The sequence below is a fragment of the Micromesistius poutassou genome, assembly GCF_964030765.1.
Source record: "Micromesistius poutassou genome assembly, chromosome: 6".
Taxonomy (NCBI): domain Eukaryota; kingdom Metazoa; phylum Chordata; class Actinopteri; order Gadiformes; family Gadidae; genus Micromesistius; species Micromesistius poutassou.
In genome coordinates this window covers 13,080,548-13,102,379 of record NC_140276.1, presented here as the reverse complement: position 1 = coordinate 13,102,379, position 21,832 = coordinate 13,080,548, and the positions used below count along the sequence as shown (strand labels likewise).

General features: G+C 43.9%; 1 protein-coding gene across 6 annotated transcripts in view; it reads left to right on the top strand.

Annotated features, from left to right (window-relative positions):
* Positions 1–582: 582 nt before the first annotated feature.
* Positions 583–21,832, top strand: part of LOC311345183 (uncharacterized protein) — a 39,177-nt gene continuing 17,927 nt past the window's right edge. For 2 of the 6 annotated variants that reach the window (XM_084469565.1, XM_084469561.1), the window contains exons 1-4: positions 6,413–6,620; positions 14,663–14,712; positions 18,132–18,214; positions 21,744–21,832. The exon at positions 21,744–21,832 is cut by the window's right edge and continues 86 nt beyond it. In XM_084469565.1, the coding sequence (XP_084325691.1) occupies positions 6,603–6,620; positions 14,663–14,712; positions 18,132–18,214; positions 21,744–21,832 (240 nt within the window). In that variant the 5' untranslated portion in view covers positions 6,413–6,602. Of the gene's footprint in view, positions 931–6,411; positions 6,621–14,662; positions 14,713–18,131; positions 18,215–21,743 lie in introns of those variants that run through there. The other 4 variants (XM_084469566.1, XM_084469562.1, XM_084469564.1 and 1 more) reach the window with 3 other exon arrangements.

The following is a 21,832-nucleotide window of genomic DNA, read 5'->3' as shown; positions in this document are numbered from 1 at the left end:
CACATTGCGTTTGTCAGTTCTGACCATACAAAGGTTTTTGACAAAAAAGCATAACAATGAAAACTCTTTGCTTGTGCCAGCACCAGAGGGCGGTGCTGCAGCTAAATATACTATTGGTATTGTGTGCAATTATTGCCGTCTCAATTCTCTCCAACTAGTTGTACCGTTTTATTATGCTATAATTTAAACCGTTATATCTCTAAAAAATAATTTCAAGATATAATCAACATGACCACAGTAGGTCTATAACAAACTTTCGAATTAAGTGTCAACTTTAATTGGCATGGTCGGATTGAGAGTAGGCCTGCCATTAATCCAAATTAAAACATTTTATCCTCATTTATATGTCTGCCTTATGGATTATTGCAGTGAAAGGTGATATTGAAAGCTGTTAGGGAACGCCTGGGAACGAAGTTATCTTGATGGTGAGATATCTCCAGCATCCTGATCCCTTCAGAGTGGGCTGGGCGGTCCTCTACTTCCTAGGTGCGTTCAGGCGTCGCTTGCAGAGATAAACTTGTCTACATCCAATGAGTGCATAGTATAAAGTCATGCATATGAGTGGTGCATGTGTTTCACGTTTTAGATGAAAGTCGTGTGTGAGAACAACTACTCGGACATCCTTAGTATGTAGTATCCTAAGTATCCTTAGTATACTCTTTGTAAGCCATTGTTTTAAAACAGGAAAAAAAGTCTTTAAAGAAGCGTTTTGGTCTATTCTTTTTTGCCGTTTTAATTACGCATCAATTACGCATCAGAGCGGAACCCAAACAGCGAGACGTGGAGACGCAGCTTCGACCAGAAGAACCAAACCAAACGTCCAGGAGCTGAACTAACCGGATCATCAGCAGATCAGACCCTGATGTCCTCCTGGTTCCAGTCCCTGAAGGAGGACTTTGTTCTGAGGCCGTTTGAGACGCAGCAAACTCCGTGAGTAGCGATCTTTGTCCGGCCGCTTATGCTACCGACATGCTTTTTTTTGCTTACGCACTTTAGTTTGGTTCAGTATTGATCAAGGTCTGTGAAACATGTGTCTGCTTTTGATGGATGATCGATGATCGTGTGATACGTGTCTGCTCTCCTGTCTCGCCTCTGGTTTTCCATCGGTCAACAAGTTGGACGGACCGACAGAATCGTGTTTTTCTTTAACATCGCTCACTGAACGTCACCGAATCCTTTTCAAGTTCTGCACGATGCAGGAATAATGTCACAAGTAAAGTGTCCCACTGAAGAGATCTTGACCCCCAGGATCAGCCCTCTGTGAGACCACAGTGGTGTGTGTTGGCTGGTCCCTCTGAGTGTGGGATTCCCCTGTAAACCAGAGATCCATCAGGCTTTTTACCCTGATGGCTTATTGTTTTATTCTGACTCGGCTCTGTAGACATGGGAAAGTTGTTTATTTCTACCATCTGCTTGTTGCACCTCTTAACCCTATCTGCCAGTCTCTCTTTCTATCTGCCGTCCACAGACAGACTGTTTCCACAGAGACAGGTCAAGGGCAGTCCAGATTAGGTTGAACGTTGGTCTCTCTCTCTCTCTCTCTCTCTCTCTCTGGGAACCTGATAATCCCGAACACAGACGTTCTCTCTTGATGCCTACTTTCACTGTTAAGAAATATATATTATTTGGGATATTATGTAGTGGTGAATAACATGTTAATACAAGTATCAACTCATATATCAAGCAATTAAGTATTCATTTTACAATTAGTGGTGTGGTGGTGTAAGAGAACAGCCCAGACAACTGTAAACAGTCAGGAACCAAGTTATGAAGGGTTAAGTTGTGTTTTAGGATGTGATAACATGAGAAAGTTTAGTGGAATGACAGGATTGTGTCTCTGTGTCTGTCAGTGCATGTGTGTTTATTATATTTACAGAGGGGAATTAATAGGCCCAAGGGGGGTACTTAAAACGTTTTAGGTTAAGTATAGTGAGTGCAAATGTTATCTGCTGCTGTCAACCAGGAAAAACCAGTTGGATTTTGGGCCCTGGAGGAACACTTCCGGACGATAATTATGTTGTATCGGTTACATATTCACTGATGAACAAATGATTCCTAAATATGTTTGTTCGTATTTTATAGTAGGAGCTGCAGTGGTTGGGTAACAAGGGACCACTTGTAGGCTGAGCTGAGCAGAGCCTTGTGAGTCTGACAGGAGACATAATGTTTGAGAAGCGTCTGTCTGCCTTTTTTCTACTCTTTAATACCTTTATGTTACTACCATCTCTCTCTCTCTCTCTCTCTCTCTCTCTCTCTCTCTCTCTCTCTCTCTCTCTCTCTCTCTCTCTCTCTCTCTCTCTCTCTCTCTCTCTCTCTCTCTCTCATAGTAGTCTATAGATAATAGACTACTATGAGAATAGAAGGACAGTAGAATGAGGTCAGAAAGTCCTAGCTGTGAAATGGTCATTCCCTTCAGGGCTCTCCTGGTCAACAATGGCTTCTCTGATAGTGATGTCGTCATGCAATTAGAGCCCTTGATTTAATCAAGTACTCACGCATACACACACAATATATGAAGCAGGTTTATCATTATCTATAATTATTAACAGCTTTATCTTATAATTCTTACCTCACAAACTAGTATAGAAACTTGCATATCGGGGCCATTTAAAATGTATAGAACAGTCCTTGATTTTAGACGTTGGAGTTTTTAGGAGTTACTGATGCACTTTTTTCATCAGTGTGTACAGAGAAAGTAGTGGGACAGGGTGTGAGAGACAGATCTACTGAGATGTAAAAAAATAATAATAAATCTTCAGCTTGTAGAAGAAGTTGGTCTTGCTGAAGATCTCTCCCACTCGCTCACGTTTCCAGAGCAGGGCATGATTACAGAGCTATTTACATTACAAGAGAGAGAGAGGAAAAGATGGCTTCCAGATGCGAGATGGAATTCCGAGCACTAGAGTAACACCCCTCCCCTTTTTTTGGAGGAAAAAGAAAGTCTTACTGCATTCATCATCAGAGAGAGGGAGAGAGAGAGAGAGAGAGAGGGAAGGGGAGGAAGGGAGAGAATGCCAGGCCGGGCCAAGACAATAGAAGACAGAGGTACTGAAAGGAACTCTTAATGAAAGAGGGTTTGTGTTGGGGAGAAAAAAAGGCTGTTGTTTATTTGAAGCTTAGCTTAATTTAACTGAGCATTTATCTCCCTCTTATTCACTTTATTTTTCCATCTCCGCCATTTCCCTTCATTTGATCTGTTTGTGTGAATGCCACCCTACCTGCCTGGTCCATGTGTCTTGAGTCTGTGTGTGAGTCTGTACGTCTAGCGTTCGGTGGGTCCAGACTTGGGCTGCTGCAGGAAATACCAACATGAGAGCACTTCTTTTTTCTTTTTTTTTTTAAGGGAAACTGACCGACATTCCTCTTGGTTCTATAAACAGAGTGCCGTATGATGGATACGCACGCTGCATACGCACACATGCATTCTCCCTCCAAGGTGCACGTCCATTCACTTCAGTGTATCACAAAGTCCAATGAGCTGATTAACTTTCATCCTTGGAAAGACAGCTTTGGCTTTCCATAATGATTAGTGATCGAAATTCAGCACGTTGCGATAAAAAAATCCATTTGTATGTACACAACATTTACATAACTGTTTATTTATTGAGTGTGGAAAAATGTTGATTTTATTTTGCTGATAGTAAGCCTGAATTTTATTCAAAGAATTCAGACATGGATGACTCTTCCTAAACGCCCACCAAGTCACCATGTGATCACCCCACCCCAAGTCACCCCACCCTGTCACTCTGCCGGGATGCCGCCCTGCATCAAGTTGTATCATGCCTTCACCGCGAGGGTGCTGCGTTCCCAAGGAAATCTCAGGTCGATGCATCAGCTAATTCTGCTTTACACAATCAACACAATGTCTCAACACCGTGGCTGTTCCTACGTCAGACGGACTCCTCCGGTGTGTAATAAGGTCGACATAGTTCACTAGTGTTGGGCCACCGGCCTAGGTGTGGCCTTCTTTGTTGAGAGATCTTTCCTACTGTGGCTCCTGGTTCTGAAAGATTCATCTGATTTGGGAAATGAGGGAAATGGCTCAGCATGTATTTGCCATCTGGGAAAGGTATGCTACGAAATCTAAAGGAAAAGTTTTCATATTTATTTTGTTAGTAATTTATTTGAAATGAATTTAGTTTTGATTGATTACCAAAAAACACCCATCCTAGCAAGCAAACCTCCATCTATTCAGATATGTTTTTGCAAAAAATCAGCTGTCTCATCTTCGTATTATCAGTACACTATTTACACAATATACACCCCATGTCAATGTTTCTCCCCATAGGAATGTTAAAGACTTTAGACTTTCGAAACTCCATTGTATGAAATACTAAACAAAAAATGATCTAGTATCTAGTATTGGAAGAATCTAGTATCTGAAGAATCTAGTACCGGAAGAATCTAGTACCGGAAAGGTGTCTATTGTTGTGGTAAATCCCATCCCCTGTGTGCTTATGAGAAGTGACTTCTCATTCTAGAGTGCAGGATGTTTCCAACACTAACATACAAGTGTTTTTGATATCTCAAACACGTCTGCATTCTTCTTGGATCCATCTCTATGTAAATTGGAGGATTTGAAAACGGTTCCCAAACCCTTTAGTGTAAGCAGGGCCTGGTAGATACATGGAGTACTACACTCTGTCACCCCCCATGCTTCTGAACCCAGACAGTGGACGGGTAGAGCCTGGGATACAGAAAGGACTCAAAATAATATTAGTTATTCCCCTAAACTGCCAGAATCCTGTGTGTGTGTGTGTGTGTGTGTGTGTTTCTGTGTGTGTGTGTGTGTGTGTGTGTGTGTGTGTGTGTGTGTGTGTGTGTGTGTGTGTGTGTGTGTGTGTGTGTGTGTGTGTGTGTGTGTGTGTGTGTGTGTGTGTGTGTGTGTGTGTGACAGAGGGAGAGAAGGGAGGACTTTATTCTTCCTTAATGGAGCAGCAAGATCTGGGACTGATACAAACTCTTTCTTTGTTTACACTGACACTACTACACACACTCTGACACGCATAGACACACACACACACACACACACACACACACACACACACACACACACACACACACACACACACACACACACACACACACACACACACACACACACATTTACACTGTTCTGTGGATTGGACAGCCTAGATCAGTTTCAGCTTGTTTGGATTGGAAAGTGATTCACAGACAAGAGGCGCACACACCACACACTCTCTGACAAACATGCAGACACACACACACACACACACACACACACACACACACACACACACACACACATACACACTCTCTCACACACTGTAAAGAGCAGTCTGAGCATGTTGGGATTGAGAAATCTGTTCCCACAAACACCAATGGTGGAATGGGTAGCCTTGTGATGAATATATGTTGAATATGTTCCTAGCTTGAGGGGAAGTTGAAGCCCCCTGTAACAAACACACTTCGGAGGATGGGCTCTCCTTTAATTCGCTGAGGGTTACGATTTATTGTAGGCTGATTTTTAAAAGAAGAATCTCTCTCCTGCATGTTATGATTCCACATTTACTTTTACAATGATCTGACTACTCTTTACTCAAGCAAGGTACGATAGTGACCGGTCCTTTCTAATGCAAAACAGTGTGCGTGCGTGTGTGTGTGTGTGTGTGTGTGTGTGTGTGTGTGTGTGTGCATGTGTGTGTGTGTGTCTTTGCTGGGGAGCATCCACCTGTATGATAGCTTTTAACTGCACACACACACACACACACATACATACATAACCCTACATACATACAGAACTGGCTGTAAGTGGTTTAATAGTGATTAGCTATGACAGGATGTGGCACGACCACTATTCCTTCTTACACACAGACAGACACACACACACACACACACACACACACAACCACAGACTCCTCCCTCTTTCCCCCTCATCCCTCCCCCACTCCGCCCCTTAACCAGGAGTGTGGTAGCAGAGAGGAGGGAAGCCACACAGATCCATTGAGTCTGCAGTCGGCCAGACAGTCAGCCACTTATTGAGTTGTCCAACTAGTCAATTATCTCCCCCTCCCAAGCTGACGACCAATAACTGTGTACCACTCTGTCTAGATAAGATTCTGACTTCATCTCAAGACATCTTCTGTCTGGAGACTGGAGAGTTTTTTTAAAAGGTTTGTTTTCTGCGGTAGGAGGATTGGATCCTGTTTCCAGTGGTGGTTTCCTGCTTGACTTCACCACTATAATTTCTCCCTCGCGCATGCTGTTTTGTTACCCTCAAAACGCCTACTTCTCCTCCCTCTGACAAGGGGTATCAGAGGGTCTGTCATTGACCAACAAAGTGAAAAGGAACAAAAGGGGAGCGCTTTGTTGTAGTTGAGAAGCGATGGACGAGATGGTTTGACCTGGAAGAGATAAGGAGTCTCTTCTGGTGGTGGTGGGGGGGGGGGGGGCTGGGTGGTCCTGCCTTTCTCCAAGGGAGGAGTTTGATCAGAACTACCAACCACAAAGTCCTGGACGTGAAGGGGCCCCATCGGTTATACCAGTGGGACATTGTGTCTTCTGGAAAGAACGAGGGAAGTAAGGAGGAACAGTACAGTTGTAGAAGTTCCCTCAGACGGAACCATGGCTGGGATATATGGATGCTTCAAGAGGCGCAAGTAAGTTAGTCCTTTAATTAAAAGTTGACTTCTAACCCTTCTTTATATAATAATATTAAATTCAAGCAGTGCTTTGTGAAACTGATACCTGGCTTCGCACTGCCACACCAAGGCAGCAGCGACAGCATAGAAACGAAATGCAGATGAGAAACTGCTTTGAGGAGTCAAAGACCAGAAGCTGTGGTCATGAGTCTGCTGGGAGAGAGGCTCATGCTGGTTTATCCCCTGGGAGCTCAATTGTTGTAGTGTGTATCTTGTGGTTTCCAAATGAGACACGATGGAGCTTTGGCGATCACGCTTCTGACTCAGAGGAGGCTTTGTTGGGATACGTCGGGGTCGACCGGGAGATAGGGAGTGTCACTCCTGAGGTGTGTCAGAGTGATGGATAATAAGGGTTATGACGCAAGAACACAATAACAGAGTCTGTTATGGCTGTTAAATAGTAGACTCACTATGCCTCATACATCTATCTTGATCAATGTGTCACTGGGAGCAGGGTAATGCAGGTAACCTCAACACGAAGGAACCAGTCATCTTCAACCTGAAGGAGTGACTTCTGGTACCAGAGTTTGTTTTTTTGATAGACAGACAGATAGACATGTACTCCTTTCCACGGTCCATTGTCCTTACTTTGTCATGGCAACCATGCCGGTTGATATAGTTTGTAATCTGTAGATGTTGTCAATGAAAGATAAGAATATTGAGACAATTTGTTTGAATCAATTGTCATTGATGCAGAATTCTTTGCTAGCTCAATGTCCGTACAGAGAGCAACGTTGTGTAAATGCAGTACAATGTCTGCACATCCATTACAACCATGCATGCTTGTGTAGCGTGCATATGGTCATGCTGATGCCTGTCCTTAAAGGGTAGTTGTATAGTCAGGCTGCTGGGTTGAATATGTGCTCTCTGAATCAGATGCCTCATAGACACACATTGTTAACTAGGGAAATGTAAACCAGAAGTGTGTCATAGAGTATGCAATGTTGTTTCTAGAGATTGCTTAAGACATGTACTATCGTCAAACACTTAATGACAACTACATCTGAACACATCTATGTGATACTGTTTAATATACATGATACCTAATCAAGCAAACAAATGACAAACCAAGCAAATCGTTGTGTGATTTGAGTTACTGGATGTGTAGCCACCCCCATGAGCTTGTATTCTGGTGTTCGGGTTTGTTGCTTTCATCGGTTAACAGAATCAAATCCCAGTTATTGATCCCCCCCGTTCTATCATTCAGTCGTTTTACTTTGTTGAGAGTGCATGGAAACACATTATGAAAGAGCATGTCACAGAGGACTAGTACTAGGACAAATCAATTGAATATACTGTATGCTCCCCACCAGCATGCGTTGTGTAACTGCGGTCTATTGAAGGTGTTCCTTGAGAATGGTGATGTTACTGTAAATGAATGTGTGGTGTGAGTGATGAGACTGTTTGGTCAGTGTGTCTCTCTCTCTCTCTGTCCATGTATGGCTTGTTTGCTCTGAGCCCAGCCAGTATTGAACACCATCATTGGAATTTTAGTAGACAAGGCCTAATCAAGATAGATTTTCAAGAGTGGAACACAATCTGGTTGTTTTATGTTGCAACCAGAACCATGGAAAGTGAAGGACATGGCTTCTGTTTGTTAATATATGACCGGTTCCCAAGACTACAAAAAGGGGCTGAATAAAATAACTCTCATGATTGATTTGTACACAGCGCACATCCAAGTAACTGCCCATCAGAAACCCAAAGGTTAGACTGGTTGCAGTCCAGTTCCAGTGTAAATTTCAAGCTTTACAAAAAAAGAGAGGGAAAACAAAGAGGGTTTACTGGCATTGGCTACTGGCCTGGCCTCCTCCCAGTTCCTGCCAGTGGGGATGAGATACTTCATTGAGTTTCCCTCACATTTTCACATTTTCACAAATAACTTTGAAATCCAGTTGTTAAAAAACAAGCAGCTTAATCCATTCAACATTTACAGTCAGGGAAAGTCTAGGTACAACAAATCTCCCCAGAGTCCTTCACCGTCTCTGGCCCCTGGAACGACTTGGGACGATATCCTCAGTGCGTTCGGTCCAGGGTAAATGCAGAAGGGTGCAGATGCATGCTACTGGTTGCTGCTGAACGCTGCCCATTCCATTGGAACTTGTTTCTTCTGGATTATAGAGCAGAGTTCTGGTTCAAATTACACATGCTAGGCTAGAAGGCTAAGCACGACCCCCCCCCCCCCCCTCCAACCCACTCAACCAGGATGCACTTCACCCAATGTATTTCTGCAGTCTCATGAAGCCCCAGAGCCTCAATCAACCCATGTGATGTTACTGCGTTTAAAAAGTACTCCTCTTTTTCGGTTGCATAGGCAAGACGTGATGTTCGCTTTTCTAGACTCTGCGCCAGATCCATCCTGTAATTTAACAGAAGAAAATAGACTTGAGAAAGACAGAAGGGAGTTTGGAACACCTCCAGAGTTCAGAAGGGAGCTTTGTGGAAATGCTGTGGTTGGAGGGAAGGGAACGAAACAGAGATGGGGAGGACTCGCGTGATTGAAGTACTGGAGCGGTTACAGCTCAAGAACAAACATGCTGCTAGGGAACCTAGTGGCAGATCTTTACCCCTGCTGCACTTAGCCTTGATAGGTACCAACTCGATTTGTACCTCACCTGCATAGAGGGAACTTCTACCCTGTAGAATGCTGAAGATCAGCTGTATGTCGATCTTCATACATGCGTCCATCTTTTTGATAAAATGTGCAGACTGTCCGTATTGTCATATTTGACAGTTACATTTAGATGCGGTTGTAAGTGGTATTGGTTTGGAAGAACTTAAAATGTGTTGAGAACTGTGTTGTTTTACAAGGTTAGAAATAGTAAAGTTTAGAGAGGACTTTGATCAGGGACTCACACATACTGTAGCTTCTGCCTTTTAGGACAGAATGGTTGAGAAGAGGATAGGGAGGAAGTGAACCAGTTAGCTGGAGCTGAGAGATAGCTCTTTTCTTATATTCAATTCATCACACATCCTTATATGCCCCTTTCTCCTGAACAATCTACTTTGTGAATAATGTTGCAGAAACAGTCTAACTCAAATAATTTTTTGTAAAACGTTCATGTCATCGAGAAGGGAGAGGCAAAGCAGATGGAGACCAGAGCTGTGTACTGGGATCTATAGGCTGATAGTTTGTAGATGTTTCACAATGTCTGACTGGTCTGCTATTGTCAACAGAAGGTGGCCTTTAGTCTTTAAAAATCCATCCATAGTGAAATTGTATTGAAATTGGGATTATTTAACAGGACTTACTATTGTATTGTTGTAATGTATTCAATTTTTCTATTGATAAAGAAATCTTTTTTTCAAAATTGTTCAAATAACTTTTTGGGTTAATTTGTCAAGGTTCTAAATGGTCTGCATTGGTAGACCATAACCTTTTATTGTATGATAATATATAATTTTCTCTTTTTCCTGGATAATCTTATGGACTTAACAAACATAAACAATAATGCCATTTTTTCAAATTTGCATCCAAACCCTTTTAACCTAAATAGGTCAAGTCTATCTTGCAGTGCCCACATTAGGTTTATTTTTCCTGTTTAGATAATGTTGGTTGACTGTTCCAGATACGCCAGCTATTGCGTTAGCCATAGCATTAGCTAAGAGTAACCAGAGTGTGGTAGCTGCTCTCCACTCTCCCTCCCCTCCTAATCGAAGATGTAGAACTCATCTTACTTTAAAACTAGGTCACAGTTTTTGCCCTTATGTCTTCTGGTTTTTACGTTAATTATGGCTTTTGTTTGCCAACTCTTCCCGCTCAGCTTCAAACCACAGTTTGTTATTCAGAATATCTGAAATTCTAGAATCTCTTCTGAATACTGTTTGATCATCTACATATTTGTGTCCATTCTTTCCACAATGGTTTAATCTACACAAGCTGAAACGGTCTACTTTATTTACATCACAGCTAGCTAGTCACAGAAGAATGCACACTATGAGCCTTAAAGTAAACTCAACCCAAATATAAGCTATTTAGTTAAGGGTTGAGAGGAATGGATGGGTATTGGGTATTGTGTCAGGAAGTGTCTTGGCCTGCAAGCTGCGGTTCATCATGCAGCATCAATGTCTACTGTTGAATGACTTTAGGAATCTTTTGCACACAATCAGTCCGTTTCTTTCTTTCTTTTTTTTTGTTCTAGACGCACAACAATTTATACCCTTTACTAAATGGTCTCCTCCTACTACTTGGATTAAGGTTCAATAATCACAGCTTTGTTTTGCAAAAAGGAAGATAATTTACTTCCATTCTCTTGATGAAAAAAAAAGAATAGGTTGTTAATCTAATCTGTCTTTCAAGATAACCAGAATGACCCATGTCTCTTTAGTAGTGTTACTATTTGGACAGGTCAGAGGATATAACCCATAGACTGTACCACCAAACAGTGGTATCACTTGTTTGAACTGGGCTGTGCATCCTCCTGGCTGTGGACGTGTACGGATGGGACCTGATCATTTGAATCCCTGGCGCGTGGCTAACTGTATTAGCTAACTGCATTCACTGTCTCCGTGGCTAACCGTATTGGGGGCGGTGAAGGATGGAGGCGACACAGCGAGGGGTTTGTTCTCTGAACTCCGGCCCTCTAGTGGAACACTATGCCGCGGGGGAAATCCCTATTTACTGTACTGTAAATCAGATTATCGCAGGATGAAGAAAACATGACTCTCGGCTATTCAGAGTAGAATGGCAGAGGCTGTATGACTTCCCAAGGTCAAAGAAACATTAGGTCGGGTTACAATACGTCTCCTTCCACCGAGGAGAATACGTTATTATTGTGGCAGTTTTGTTTTTAAATGTTCACATTGTGGAAACCAATTGTAGAAGAAATGGACCCAATGTGACTAGCATGTAGCGTCCTCACGCTGTGGTTGTTGATGTAATCAGGAGATATCGGTTGTGTTAACAAGGGGTTTCAGCGTGGGATTAGGTCCGGGACGGCGTGGAAATGCCGTGTCCAGCACGGACGCCACTACCATTCGTCACCAGATTGGATTAGCTCCTTTTTATAGATCGACTGGACAGGACAGGAAGTGATGTGGCATCGTCACACTCGCACACACTCGAGTTCCATACACACTCGCTGAGACGTCTTTCGCTTTTTTGTATCAAACTGAAATACCAGCCAAAACAAGTAAACAATTGTTTGCAATATACAATAGTTAAAACTTTTTTATTTTTGCTAGAAGATCCAGACTATCAAGGGTTCTCTACTGGTGGATACTTGTTACCACTGATTCTCTGGAAGGATTATGGCAGAAATAGAGTGGATTACTCGTACTCGTGGACAACATGCACATTAAAGTCCATTTCAGACCTTATCCGAGGTCTGGACGTGCAGCCATCGCCCTCCAAACCAGTTCTCTCCCTACTGTCCTCTACGGCTCTGTCTTGGTTTATGGTTCTTGAACACTGGTTCTATAAACGGTGATTGTGTCCTTGACTGCAGCCCCTTTATGCTGCCCTGCAGAGCTCTTCATTCAGTATTCCCACAGTCTGGCTGCGCTGGGCTGAACGCCCTACCTCAAAGTGTAAGTGAACCCCCTGTTACAGCTGGAGATCAAACTCTTTTTTTGGGGGGCTTCTGAGAGTTCTAGGAGGGTGGGGGGCGTGTTATCCCCATGGTTACGACCCATGCCAACTTTTTGATATTGTTGAAGTACCGTCGTTTTCTATGAGCGATACGGTGCATAAGATGCTTTACACAATGAGGCGTTTTACTTAAAGGGTACGGGAAGCACAGCCCTCTCTTGGACACAGACATCAAAACGAACCTCCGCTCACACACCCACGCACCGTGGCGTTGAACTAAGTGTCAGAAGAGCATAACCCTCTCTTCGATGGCGCAATCAACCGCTGCCCAGACGGGGCTCCACACATCCACACTCGTCTCGTTGAAGAGAATACGAAAAGGCAGTTCCACGTCATGGGAGAAATGCTGCCCGCGTTCGGAGCAGAGTGGAACGTTCACACACTGTTAGGCAGAGACAGGCAAAAACGTAGGATTTCACTCCTTATTTCAGTCACAGTGATAAAACGGCATTGATTACTATGGTGAATATCGTATAAGCCTTATCACCACGTTTAAAAATGAAAATATAAAAGGTGGGGCTCACTTCCACTTTAAACTAAATAATGATATTTATAATATACAACAACAAGAATGATAATCATTCAGCAAAATGTTGACAAAATTGATTCACATTTGAGTGTGTGTATGTGTGCGTGTGTGTGCGTTTGTGTGTGTGTGTGTGTGTGTGCGTGTGTGAACATTTTGCTGTAGAGAAAAAACCCTGCTGGGCCTGTGGAACATCCAAGCACTAATCCTCTTACATAATGAAGAACACACACACAGACACACACACACATGCACACAGACACACACGCCACACACGCAGACACACCAATACACGTGCAGACACGCGCAGACACACGCACACACACGTGTACACACACGCGCACACACACACACAAGCAGACACACACAAACACACACACACACGCACGCACACTTACACATGACGGCAGCTAAATCATTGCTGCTGAGTTTTCTTCTTCTCTGCCTTTATATTAACATAAGGTGTGAGGTGAAATCCCCGAAGCAGAGAGAACCTGAAACAGCTACTAATCACCATGTTGAAAAAGCATAAGAAATGTCTATAACTCAAAAATCCATCAAATATTGAACAGGGTTTCTGCGGCCAGGCCAGTCTACGGCTGCGTTTGGAAGACTGCTACTATATAAACCTTCCATAGAAGAGCAGTAATTAAACGTGTACACAATGTTATAGTCTTTTTAAGACGGTGGTGCCTCTTTTTTAAGTGGTTCTTTGGGTAAACTAGCTCGTATTCACAACAGTAGAACCTCATACAACCCTATAAAATGTAACCTAAACTCATTGACTTCGGCCCAGCCACTCCATAACCAGCCCATGACCATACCAGAGGACAAGAGTGGGCGTGAACTTCAAGAGGTCAAACTTGTCTTTTTGTCCCAACACTGCTTCTTTTTGGCCGTCTATCTCATCGTCCCAGTTTGGATTCATGAAGTCACGCAGCTCTGCGTTCATATGTTTACAGAGACGTCTTCTCCAAATACTTCCCAATGCTGTTGAGCGCTTGGGCTTCCTGCTGAGATCTGTCTGTTGATCTAACTCAGTCTTTCTTTGCACCCTGCTCTTTCCCACAACCCCTGTCTCTGACCCTGCTCTTCTTCCTCTGTCTCCCTCTCTCTCTCTCTCTCTCTCTCTCTCTCTCTCCCTGTCTCTCTCTCTCTCTCTCTCTGTCTCTCTCTCTCTCTCTCTCTCTCCCTGTCTCTCTCCCTGTCTCTCTCTCTCTCTCTCTCTCTCTCTCTCTCTCTCTCTCTCTCTCTCTCTCGCTCTCTCTCTCTCTCTCCCTGTCTCGCTCCCTGTCTCTCTCCCTCTCTCACTGTTTCTCTCTCTCCTTCTCCCTGTCTCTCTCTCTCTCTCCCTGTCTCTCTCCCTCTCTCCCTGTCTCTCTCTCTCTCTCTCTCTTTCTCTCTCTCTCTCTCTCTCTCTCTCTCTCTCTCTCTCTCTCTCTCTCTCTCTCTCTCTCTCTCTCTCTCTCTGTCTCTCTCTTTCTCTCTCTCTCTCTCTCTCTCTCCCTGTCTCTCTCCCTGTCTCTCTCTCTCTCTCTCTCGCGCTCGCTCTCTCTCTCTCTCTCTCTCTCTCTCTCTCCCTGTCTCGCTCCCTGTCTCTCTCCCTCTCTCACTGTTTCTCTCTCTCCTTCTCCCTGTCTCTCTCTCTCTCTCTCCCTGTCTCTCTCTCTCTCTCTCTCTCTCTCTCTCTCTCTCTCTCTCTCTCTCTCTCTCTCTCTCTCTCTCTCTCTCTCTCACACCCACCCGCCCCTGTGTTTACCTACATCTAATTCACACCCTCTGTGGCATGTTTCTGCTGGCCTGCTGATTTCCTCCCCCATCTCATCCACCCCCCTCCCCCACCTCCCCCACCTCCCCCCTCCCCCCTCTACATCCTCTCTACAGATGAAGCGGGGGAAGATAGCATGGGGAGCCGGCTTCGGAGGTGGCTACAGGTCTGTCAGTTCTTGACCTTTGACCTTTGACCCTCTTTAGATACCCCCTCACCCCCAGCCCCGGCAATCAAATCCAGCCTGGTAGTTTGAACCAAACCTAGCTCTGTGTGTGTGTGTGTGTGTGTGTGTGTGTGTGTGTGTGTGTGTGTGTGTGTGTGTGTGTGTGTGTGTGTGTGTTTGTGTGTGTGTGTGTGTGTGTGTGTGGGTGTGACATGTCAGTATCCTAGACTGATTTGAGAACACAATATGAGCCTTTCATTTCCTTTTTGTTTCAGCAATAATAGTTGCACCTATTCTACCTTGTTGTTCTTCATGTGCTGTGCCCCTGTGTGATGCTAATGTTCTGATTATGCCCACGGAGAGAGGGTAGCTAGGCTATTGGAAGCGTTCCCCTAGTTAGTTTGTGTTGTAAACCAACAAAGTGATTTCTGCATCTGGAGAGAGATGGTGCGTGATATTGTAATATTATGCATAACAGCGGTGCAGATGTTATGGATTTTAAGTTGTACGTTTTAAAAACATTTCACAACTAAATACATTGTTCAGTACTCCTGTTATCTCGCCATCTTAATATCAGAATAACAATGGCGACAGAGCCCGAGTCTGACGGCTTTTAAAGGCCCCTAGAATGTTTGAGCTGAGGTCCCCGGTAAACAATGTCCAGGAACACTCCGGCATACCCTTGCTTAATGGGAACCCTCCATCCAGGAAACCTTTCAAACATCCACCATGTATCACCAGAGACCCAGCAGGTGTAAACAGTTCTCTATTTATCTTCTAATGGACGTCTGTATTAAATAACTCTGGCTGCAGTGATGTGATGTATTTGAAACCCTTGTGAGGGACAGAAATCCTAACATGCAGGATTCATTATTTTAAAGGTTACCCACACTTTAGGCCTAGATGTTTATAAGGCGATCCTAACAATGTTTTGTATGAACATTCTCTTGGCCAGACATTCAGAGTGGCTTCTTTTCACCGAGTACAGTACAGATTTCTATTTCACTTTTCACTTCTCCACAATGACCCTCTCCTTTGTCAACAAAGGGGCTGGCGTCTCAGTCCAGGAGCTGGGCAATTGGTTTCACTCGCTGGCCGGTCAGGACCCCTTTGCTGGGTGGGTTGGTGGGTTTCTCAGGAGCCCATTGTGACTGGAAGGCTGAAACAAAAGAATATAAATATCACACAGGGCCGTGTTAAGAAGGATGACCCTGTAAGTCACACGCAAGGAAGTTCAGGTGATGACTAGAACCTAGTACCAGCTCCTTGAGGTACGACGGTACACAACGGTCTGTGTCGGGATTGTTATGATTATGGAGAATAATGGCTTTTAGGGCATTCAGCAGACGCTTTTATCGAAAGTGACTTACAATTAGTACATTTGTCAGTAGAATGAGAAACAACAATATATCGCTGTTGGTACAGTAAGGATGTTCAAATCATTAGTCTCATAGCATAATTACCCTAGACATATTTAAAGGTTCATACTGATTTCGTGTCAAAAATGCCTAAGTCAAATAAATAACTGAGGCAGAGAGTGATTATTGAATCTAAAAAGCACTCTGATTGGCTTAGGATATACTGTAGCCAATGAGGCACAGTGAATCAGCAGCGTTAGGAGAGTAGTTAGGTTAGATATCACAATTTGGCCAAAATACGACTTAGGCAATTTTGCTATGAAGCTAACGATATGTAGGTTTCATAGTTTCTTTACTGGACAGATCTGATCATCCTTCACTCATAGTTTCTTTAGTGCACAGATCTGACCCTCCTGTACACATAGTTTCTTTACTGCACAGATCTGACCCTCCTGTACACATAGTTTCTTTAGTGCACAGATCTGACCCTCCTGTACACATAGTTTCTTTACTGCACAGATCTGACCCTCCTGTACACATAGTTTCTTTACTGCACAGATCTGACCCTCCTTTGCTCATAGTTTCCTGGTGGGATCGCGGGGCAAAAGCAGCGCTCAGCAGGGCTTTCTGTTTCAGAGGACGTCTCTGGATGTTGTGGCATGTGATGTGCACCATCTTGTCTCATCGCAGAGGCGGTGGAGACGGGCTGAAACTTGAATGTTTACTAACACTTCAAGACCAACACATCGGCACGCAGTATCGATGCCAGGAAGAGTTTAAATACACAATCACAGAGGGCCATGGGAAAAGGCAATCTGGCTCCACTTGGAAAGACCTGGGATCTGTTCCAGGAAAAGTGGATTTTGAAACAGGCCGTTTAAGTTAACTGAGATCCAGAGTTCTCTGTTCCAGACTCAGTTAGACTCTGCTCAGAGACCCTGATGGTTTATGTTCTGCTCAGCCTGACCTGCGACCGAGCAGGCTAGGTTGGAAACGACTGGTTGAGATAATGAGAACAAACGCCTTTTAGCATATACCTTTTAGCATTTCTAAAATTAATTTCACTGTCCTAGGCTGTGTGGTTTCGCCCCAAGCATCGTTTTTTTTTCCCATCGTTGTCAAGTGTTTGCCCTAGCAACCCACCAACAAAGCACGAACAACTCAATTTGTCAAGTCAAGTGGTTTACATTACAAGTCGTGTACAGATAGATAAATAACCTAGAGTGGTTTCAGCTCAATGATGGCCTGAATACAGTTGCTACTTTGTTATGATTAAAAAACTAAATGATATTGGCTTTGTCATGTATGAATGTTTTCATGACGTAATACCTATTTGTAGCTGTAGAACAAAGTCTGTTCTATTCTGTTATCTACTACACTAGCTATTTATAAAGGGAAATGGATTATGATTAACTTAGCTCCCCCTTGGTTGTTTTTGTGTTGCTGTGTGGCTTACTTTGACTACGATTTCACTCAATAATGGAATCATTAAATTAGTTATGATGATCCCCACGTGTAGACCATTTAACCGACATTGTGTTTCTGTTTTTTGCTAACACTCAACACACAAAATACAGATGTTTCACCATGGTTTTATCCACTGTCCATTGTATTGTTTTACCACAGCATTGTTGTACTTTATCCTGATTGATCGATACAGTTCCACCAGTGTGCATTATCTTTCAATAACGTCACACTCCTGCCTTATAACAGTTCTGAATCAATGCTCCACAAATGATTAAAAACAACTGCGAAATAACTATCGACCAACTGTGTCCTTGACCACGGAAATAATGCAAAAACAAAATGCTCAAAGCATTGCGGGGAAAAAAACACCAATGATGTTGTAGTTGAAAATAGAAAATATCATGTTTTATATATAATAGCAATAAAGCACTCTGTACTAAACCACTCTGTACTTCTTAACATCCCCTGCTGAAGGTACCGTACATTATCTACACTAATGGGACGCCTTATGTCTGTTGGTATCTCATCTCTAAAGAGTGCTAACTGTTGCTAACTTTCTATCGTTTCCTTTCTTTTCTCCCCCTCTCTGAAAAGCAACGACAGTGTTGCCATGGCGTCGGAACCTCCAGATGTGATGACCAATCAGGAGCCAGTTGAGGTTACGGAAGAATGCTCAAGTAAGTGAACCGAGTGTTTAGGGTTTTTGTGGGTCTGAGTAGAACAAAAACACACTATAGACCGTAGTATGTGTTCATGTCTATTTCTGGTGTACGTTTATCTACCCCCCCCCTGTAGAACGTAGGAAAGTGCCACATAAGGAGAACTCCTACACTCCTATCATGTTCTGCAGTTCACAGGTCCCTGTGACCCAGATATGGAACAATACAGGGCACTGTATTTCCAAGACATGGTCAATGTGGACAAAAAACGTATTAATTACATAAATAGGACATAGATATTGTGGAATCTGCGTGCTAAGAAGTGATTCAAAAGACCGCTCTTCATACACCATACAAAACATCATACATTAATTATCACTGTACACAACATTTAGCAGACACTTTTATCCAAAGCGACTGACAATAAGTACATTTGTCATAAGAAGGTGAAACTATATATCACTGTGGGTACAGTAAGGATGTTTATAGAACAAATTATTGTCCCTGTCCTAATCACACATCTCAGACCGGCAGCCAAGAAGGCGTTTAGGTGAAAAGCCTTCCCCCGAGGTTGAGGCCATGTAGTACAGACCGGTGTTCAGGTGGAGAGAGATCACAGCTCATTCTCCGGGCCGTCTGCTCCGCTCGGTAACCCAGTAACGGCCGGCCAGACAAGCTGGCTAATCTCTGGTCGGCTGCTGGCCTGTAATTGGATCGGCGGTGTGTTCCACGCTCTTAGGAGGATTGGAGTCTTTAATTAGAAATATTAAAGCTAGCCTGTCACTCCTCCCGTGACCCGTTTCAGCCCTCCACCGCCTCTGCGGGCGAGTGCAGCCAGATGGGGCTTTGAATCCCACCTGTAGACGGACGGACGGATCCAGACACAGGAAGCGGCCTGAGGCCTGCTCCTAGATGTTAAACCTTTAAACACCACTGCATAGAATGTATTGGAAATTTCATTTCTGAAATGTCTTTCACACTATTTTTGTTTGCAAAATCCCTTGGAATAAATGGAATGCAAATCTAATCATACACTGTTTAGCACTGTACTGTAGAAGTCTGTTTTATTAAACTGGCAGTTATCTCCAAAGTACGAGTAAGGGTACCACTCCAGCACCCCTCCAAAGACACACACGCACACAAACACACACAGAAAGACACAGACACAGACACACACACACACACACACACACACACACACACACACACACACACACACACACACACACGTACTCTCTCTCTCTCTCTCTCTCTCTCTCTCTCTCTCTCTCTCTCTCTCTCTCTCTCTCTCTCTCTCTCTCTCTCACACACACACACACACACACACACACACACACACACACACACACACACACACACACACACACACACACACACACACACACACACACACAGATAGATAGACAGACTCACACGTACACACACACACGGTTCATCACTCTGCAGGACCTTATGAAGTCCGTGCGTCGGCTCTGCTGATTGGCCGGCCCGGGCTGCTCACAGGCCGCTGCGCAGCTCGCATCCCAATGAAGCGCTTTATTGTCCTTCAGTCCGCTCACGTCAAGGATTAAAACGAAGGACTGGGCCCGGTTCGACCGCTGATGTTGTTATTGATGGAACTTTTTAACTTTGTCCCCCCTATCACCTACCTCATACAGGCCCCCGCCTCACGCTCTCTCACACACACACAGACTGACAACAGAAACACACACGCACCTGCACACGCACACAGACTGACAATAGATAACAGAATCACACACACACACACACACACAAACTGACAACAGAAACACACACGCACATGCACACACATACACACACACACACAAACTGACAACAGAAACACACACGCACATGCACACACACAGAATACACACACACACACAAACTAACAACAGAAACACACACGCACACACACACACACACAATCAGTGTGTGCATGTACGTAGGTACGTATGTGTGTGTGTGTTGTGATTCACGGTGTCCGCACCACCTCAGTCAGCAGTGACTCCAGATCTGCTCTGACCTTTCGTCAGGGCCGCAGTCATATTTAGACACGGGTGACCTTTGAGTTAATAGTGCATTGTCCCAGACTGCTGGGTAACAAAGTCCTGATCCTTAATGTCGGCCGCAGTTCCGTTGATTCTCCTCCAAGGTAAACTTATATAAGAACAGATTCATGTATTCATGAAACCCATACTTCACTATATAACTACATAAACATGTTTGAGTGACAGGAGCTCCTGCTGACTGTTCAGGGCCTAAGCCAGCCCACGTGATGCACAAATATGTCGAGAAATATTGTATATGGACTCCATATGTGACCTTGGTGCTGCCAAGTCTCCGTTTCGGCATCAGCGTTGCCAGATTGGCAGATTGGGCCAGATTTCAGCCAGGGATGCCAGATTGGGCTGGGAACTCTGGCACAATCTGGCAACACTGCTCGGCAAAGTGTTGCTGTCAGCGGGTCTGACGAGGACCTTAAGTCCTGATCTTAAATCCTAAGGATTTATATGTATTTTGTTGTCTTATATCTAAATCAGATTTAGATTAGACTGTAATCATAATCGTATTACATTTCATGCTGTCCTTCCCTGGTTCATCGTCTTCATTCATCTCTAGTAATGCCTTAGTTGTGGTGGTTGATTCTGTTGGATCTCTATTTCAGAGGCAAATAGCCCGAGGTTAATGAACACCAGCAACGCTCACATGGCTCTCATTGAGAAATCGCCGGAGTCAGAGAACTGAATCCAGGCAACATAACTCCAGTTGAAATGATGAAGCCTCAATGCCTCTCTTTGAGAAGAGAATCCAATAAAAGCAGGCCTTGTTTACCTCTGACAGCGCAGCGGGCCTTATGTAACAAGTGGTAGTCTTATTCATCATTCTACACTTTCTTGATTCAGATGATCACAGGTATTCTGTTACTGGTCCAGTGCAAAGCTTTGACTCTATATACATAGTAGTAAGTTCCTACACACACACGCACACACGCACACGCACACGCACACACACACACACACACACACACTCACTCACTCACACACACACATATAGACACACACACATATACACACTCACTCTCTCACTCACTCACTCACTCTCTCACACACACAAATCAGAAGCAGTACTCCTCAGCCATGGCGTTAGAAGCCCGGTGTCTGAGCTTAAGTACTTAATAAAAATACTAGTTGGAGTTGTTTCCACTGTGGAGCTAATGGACGTTGGCTCACAGGGGGACGGCTTTTACAACTGTGAAGCGATGTGTGTGTGTGTGTGTGTGTGTGTGTGTGTGTGTGTGTGAGGTCTTTACTGAGGCACACATGGGCCTTTACAAGAGGCTGAGGCCTCTTTGAGGCCACTTTAAAGTAGCTGTGTGTATAATTCAGCAATTATTAAAAACACAGGGACCTTAGCCTCACGGACTGTGCACTGATAATATGAAGGGTCGCTGGTTAGAGAAATTATATCAAAATAAACAAAAAGTCATTTACTTCTGTATCCGCCCCTTTGTTTACTCTTTGTTTATTTTTTATATTAATTTCAGAAAAAAAGAAGTCAAAGTTCCAGACCTTCAAGAAGCTGTTCGCCAGGAAGAAGAGAAAAGACGGCTCCGCCCCCGGGGAGGAGGCGGGG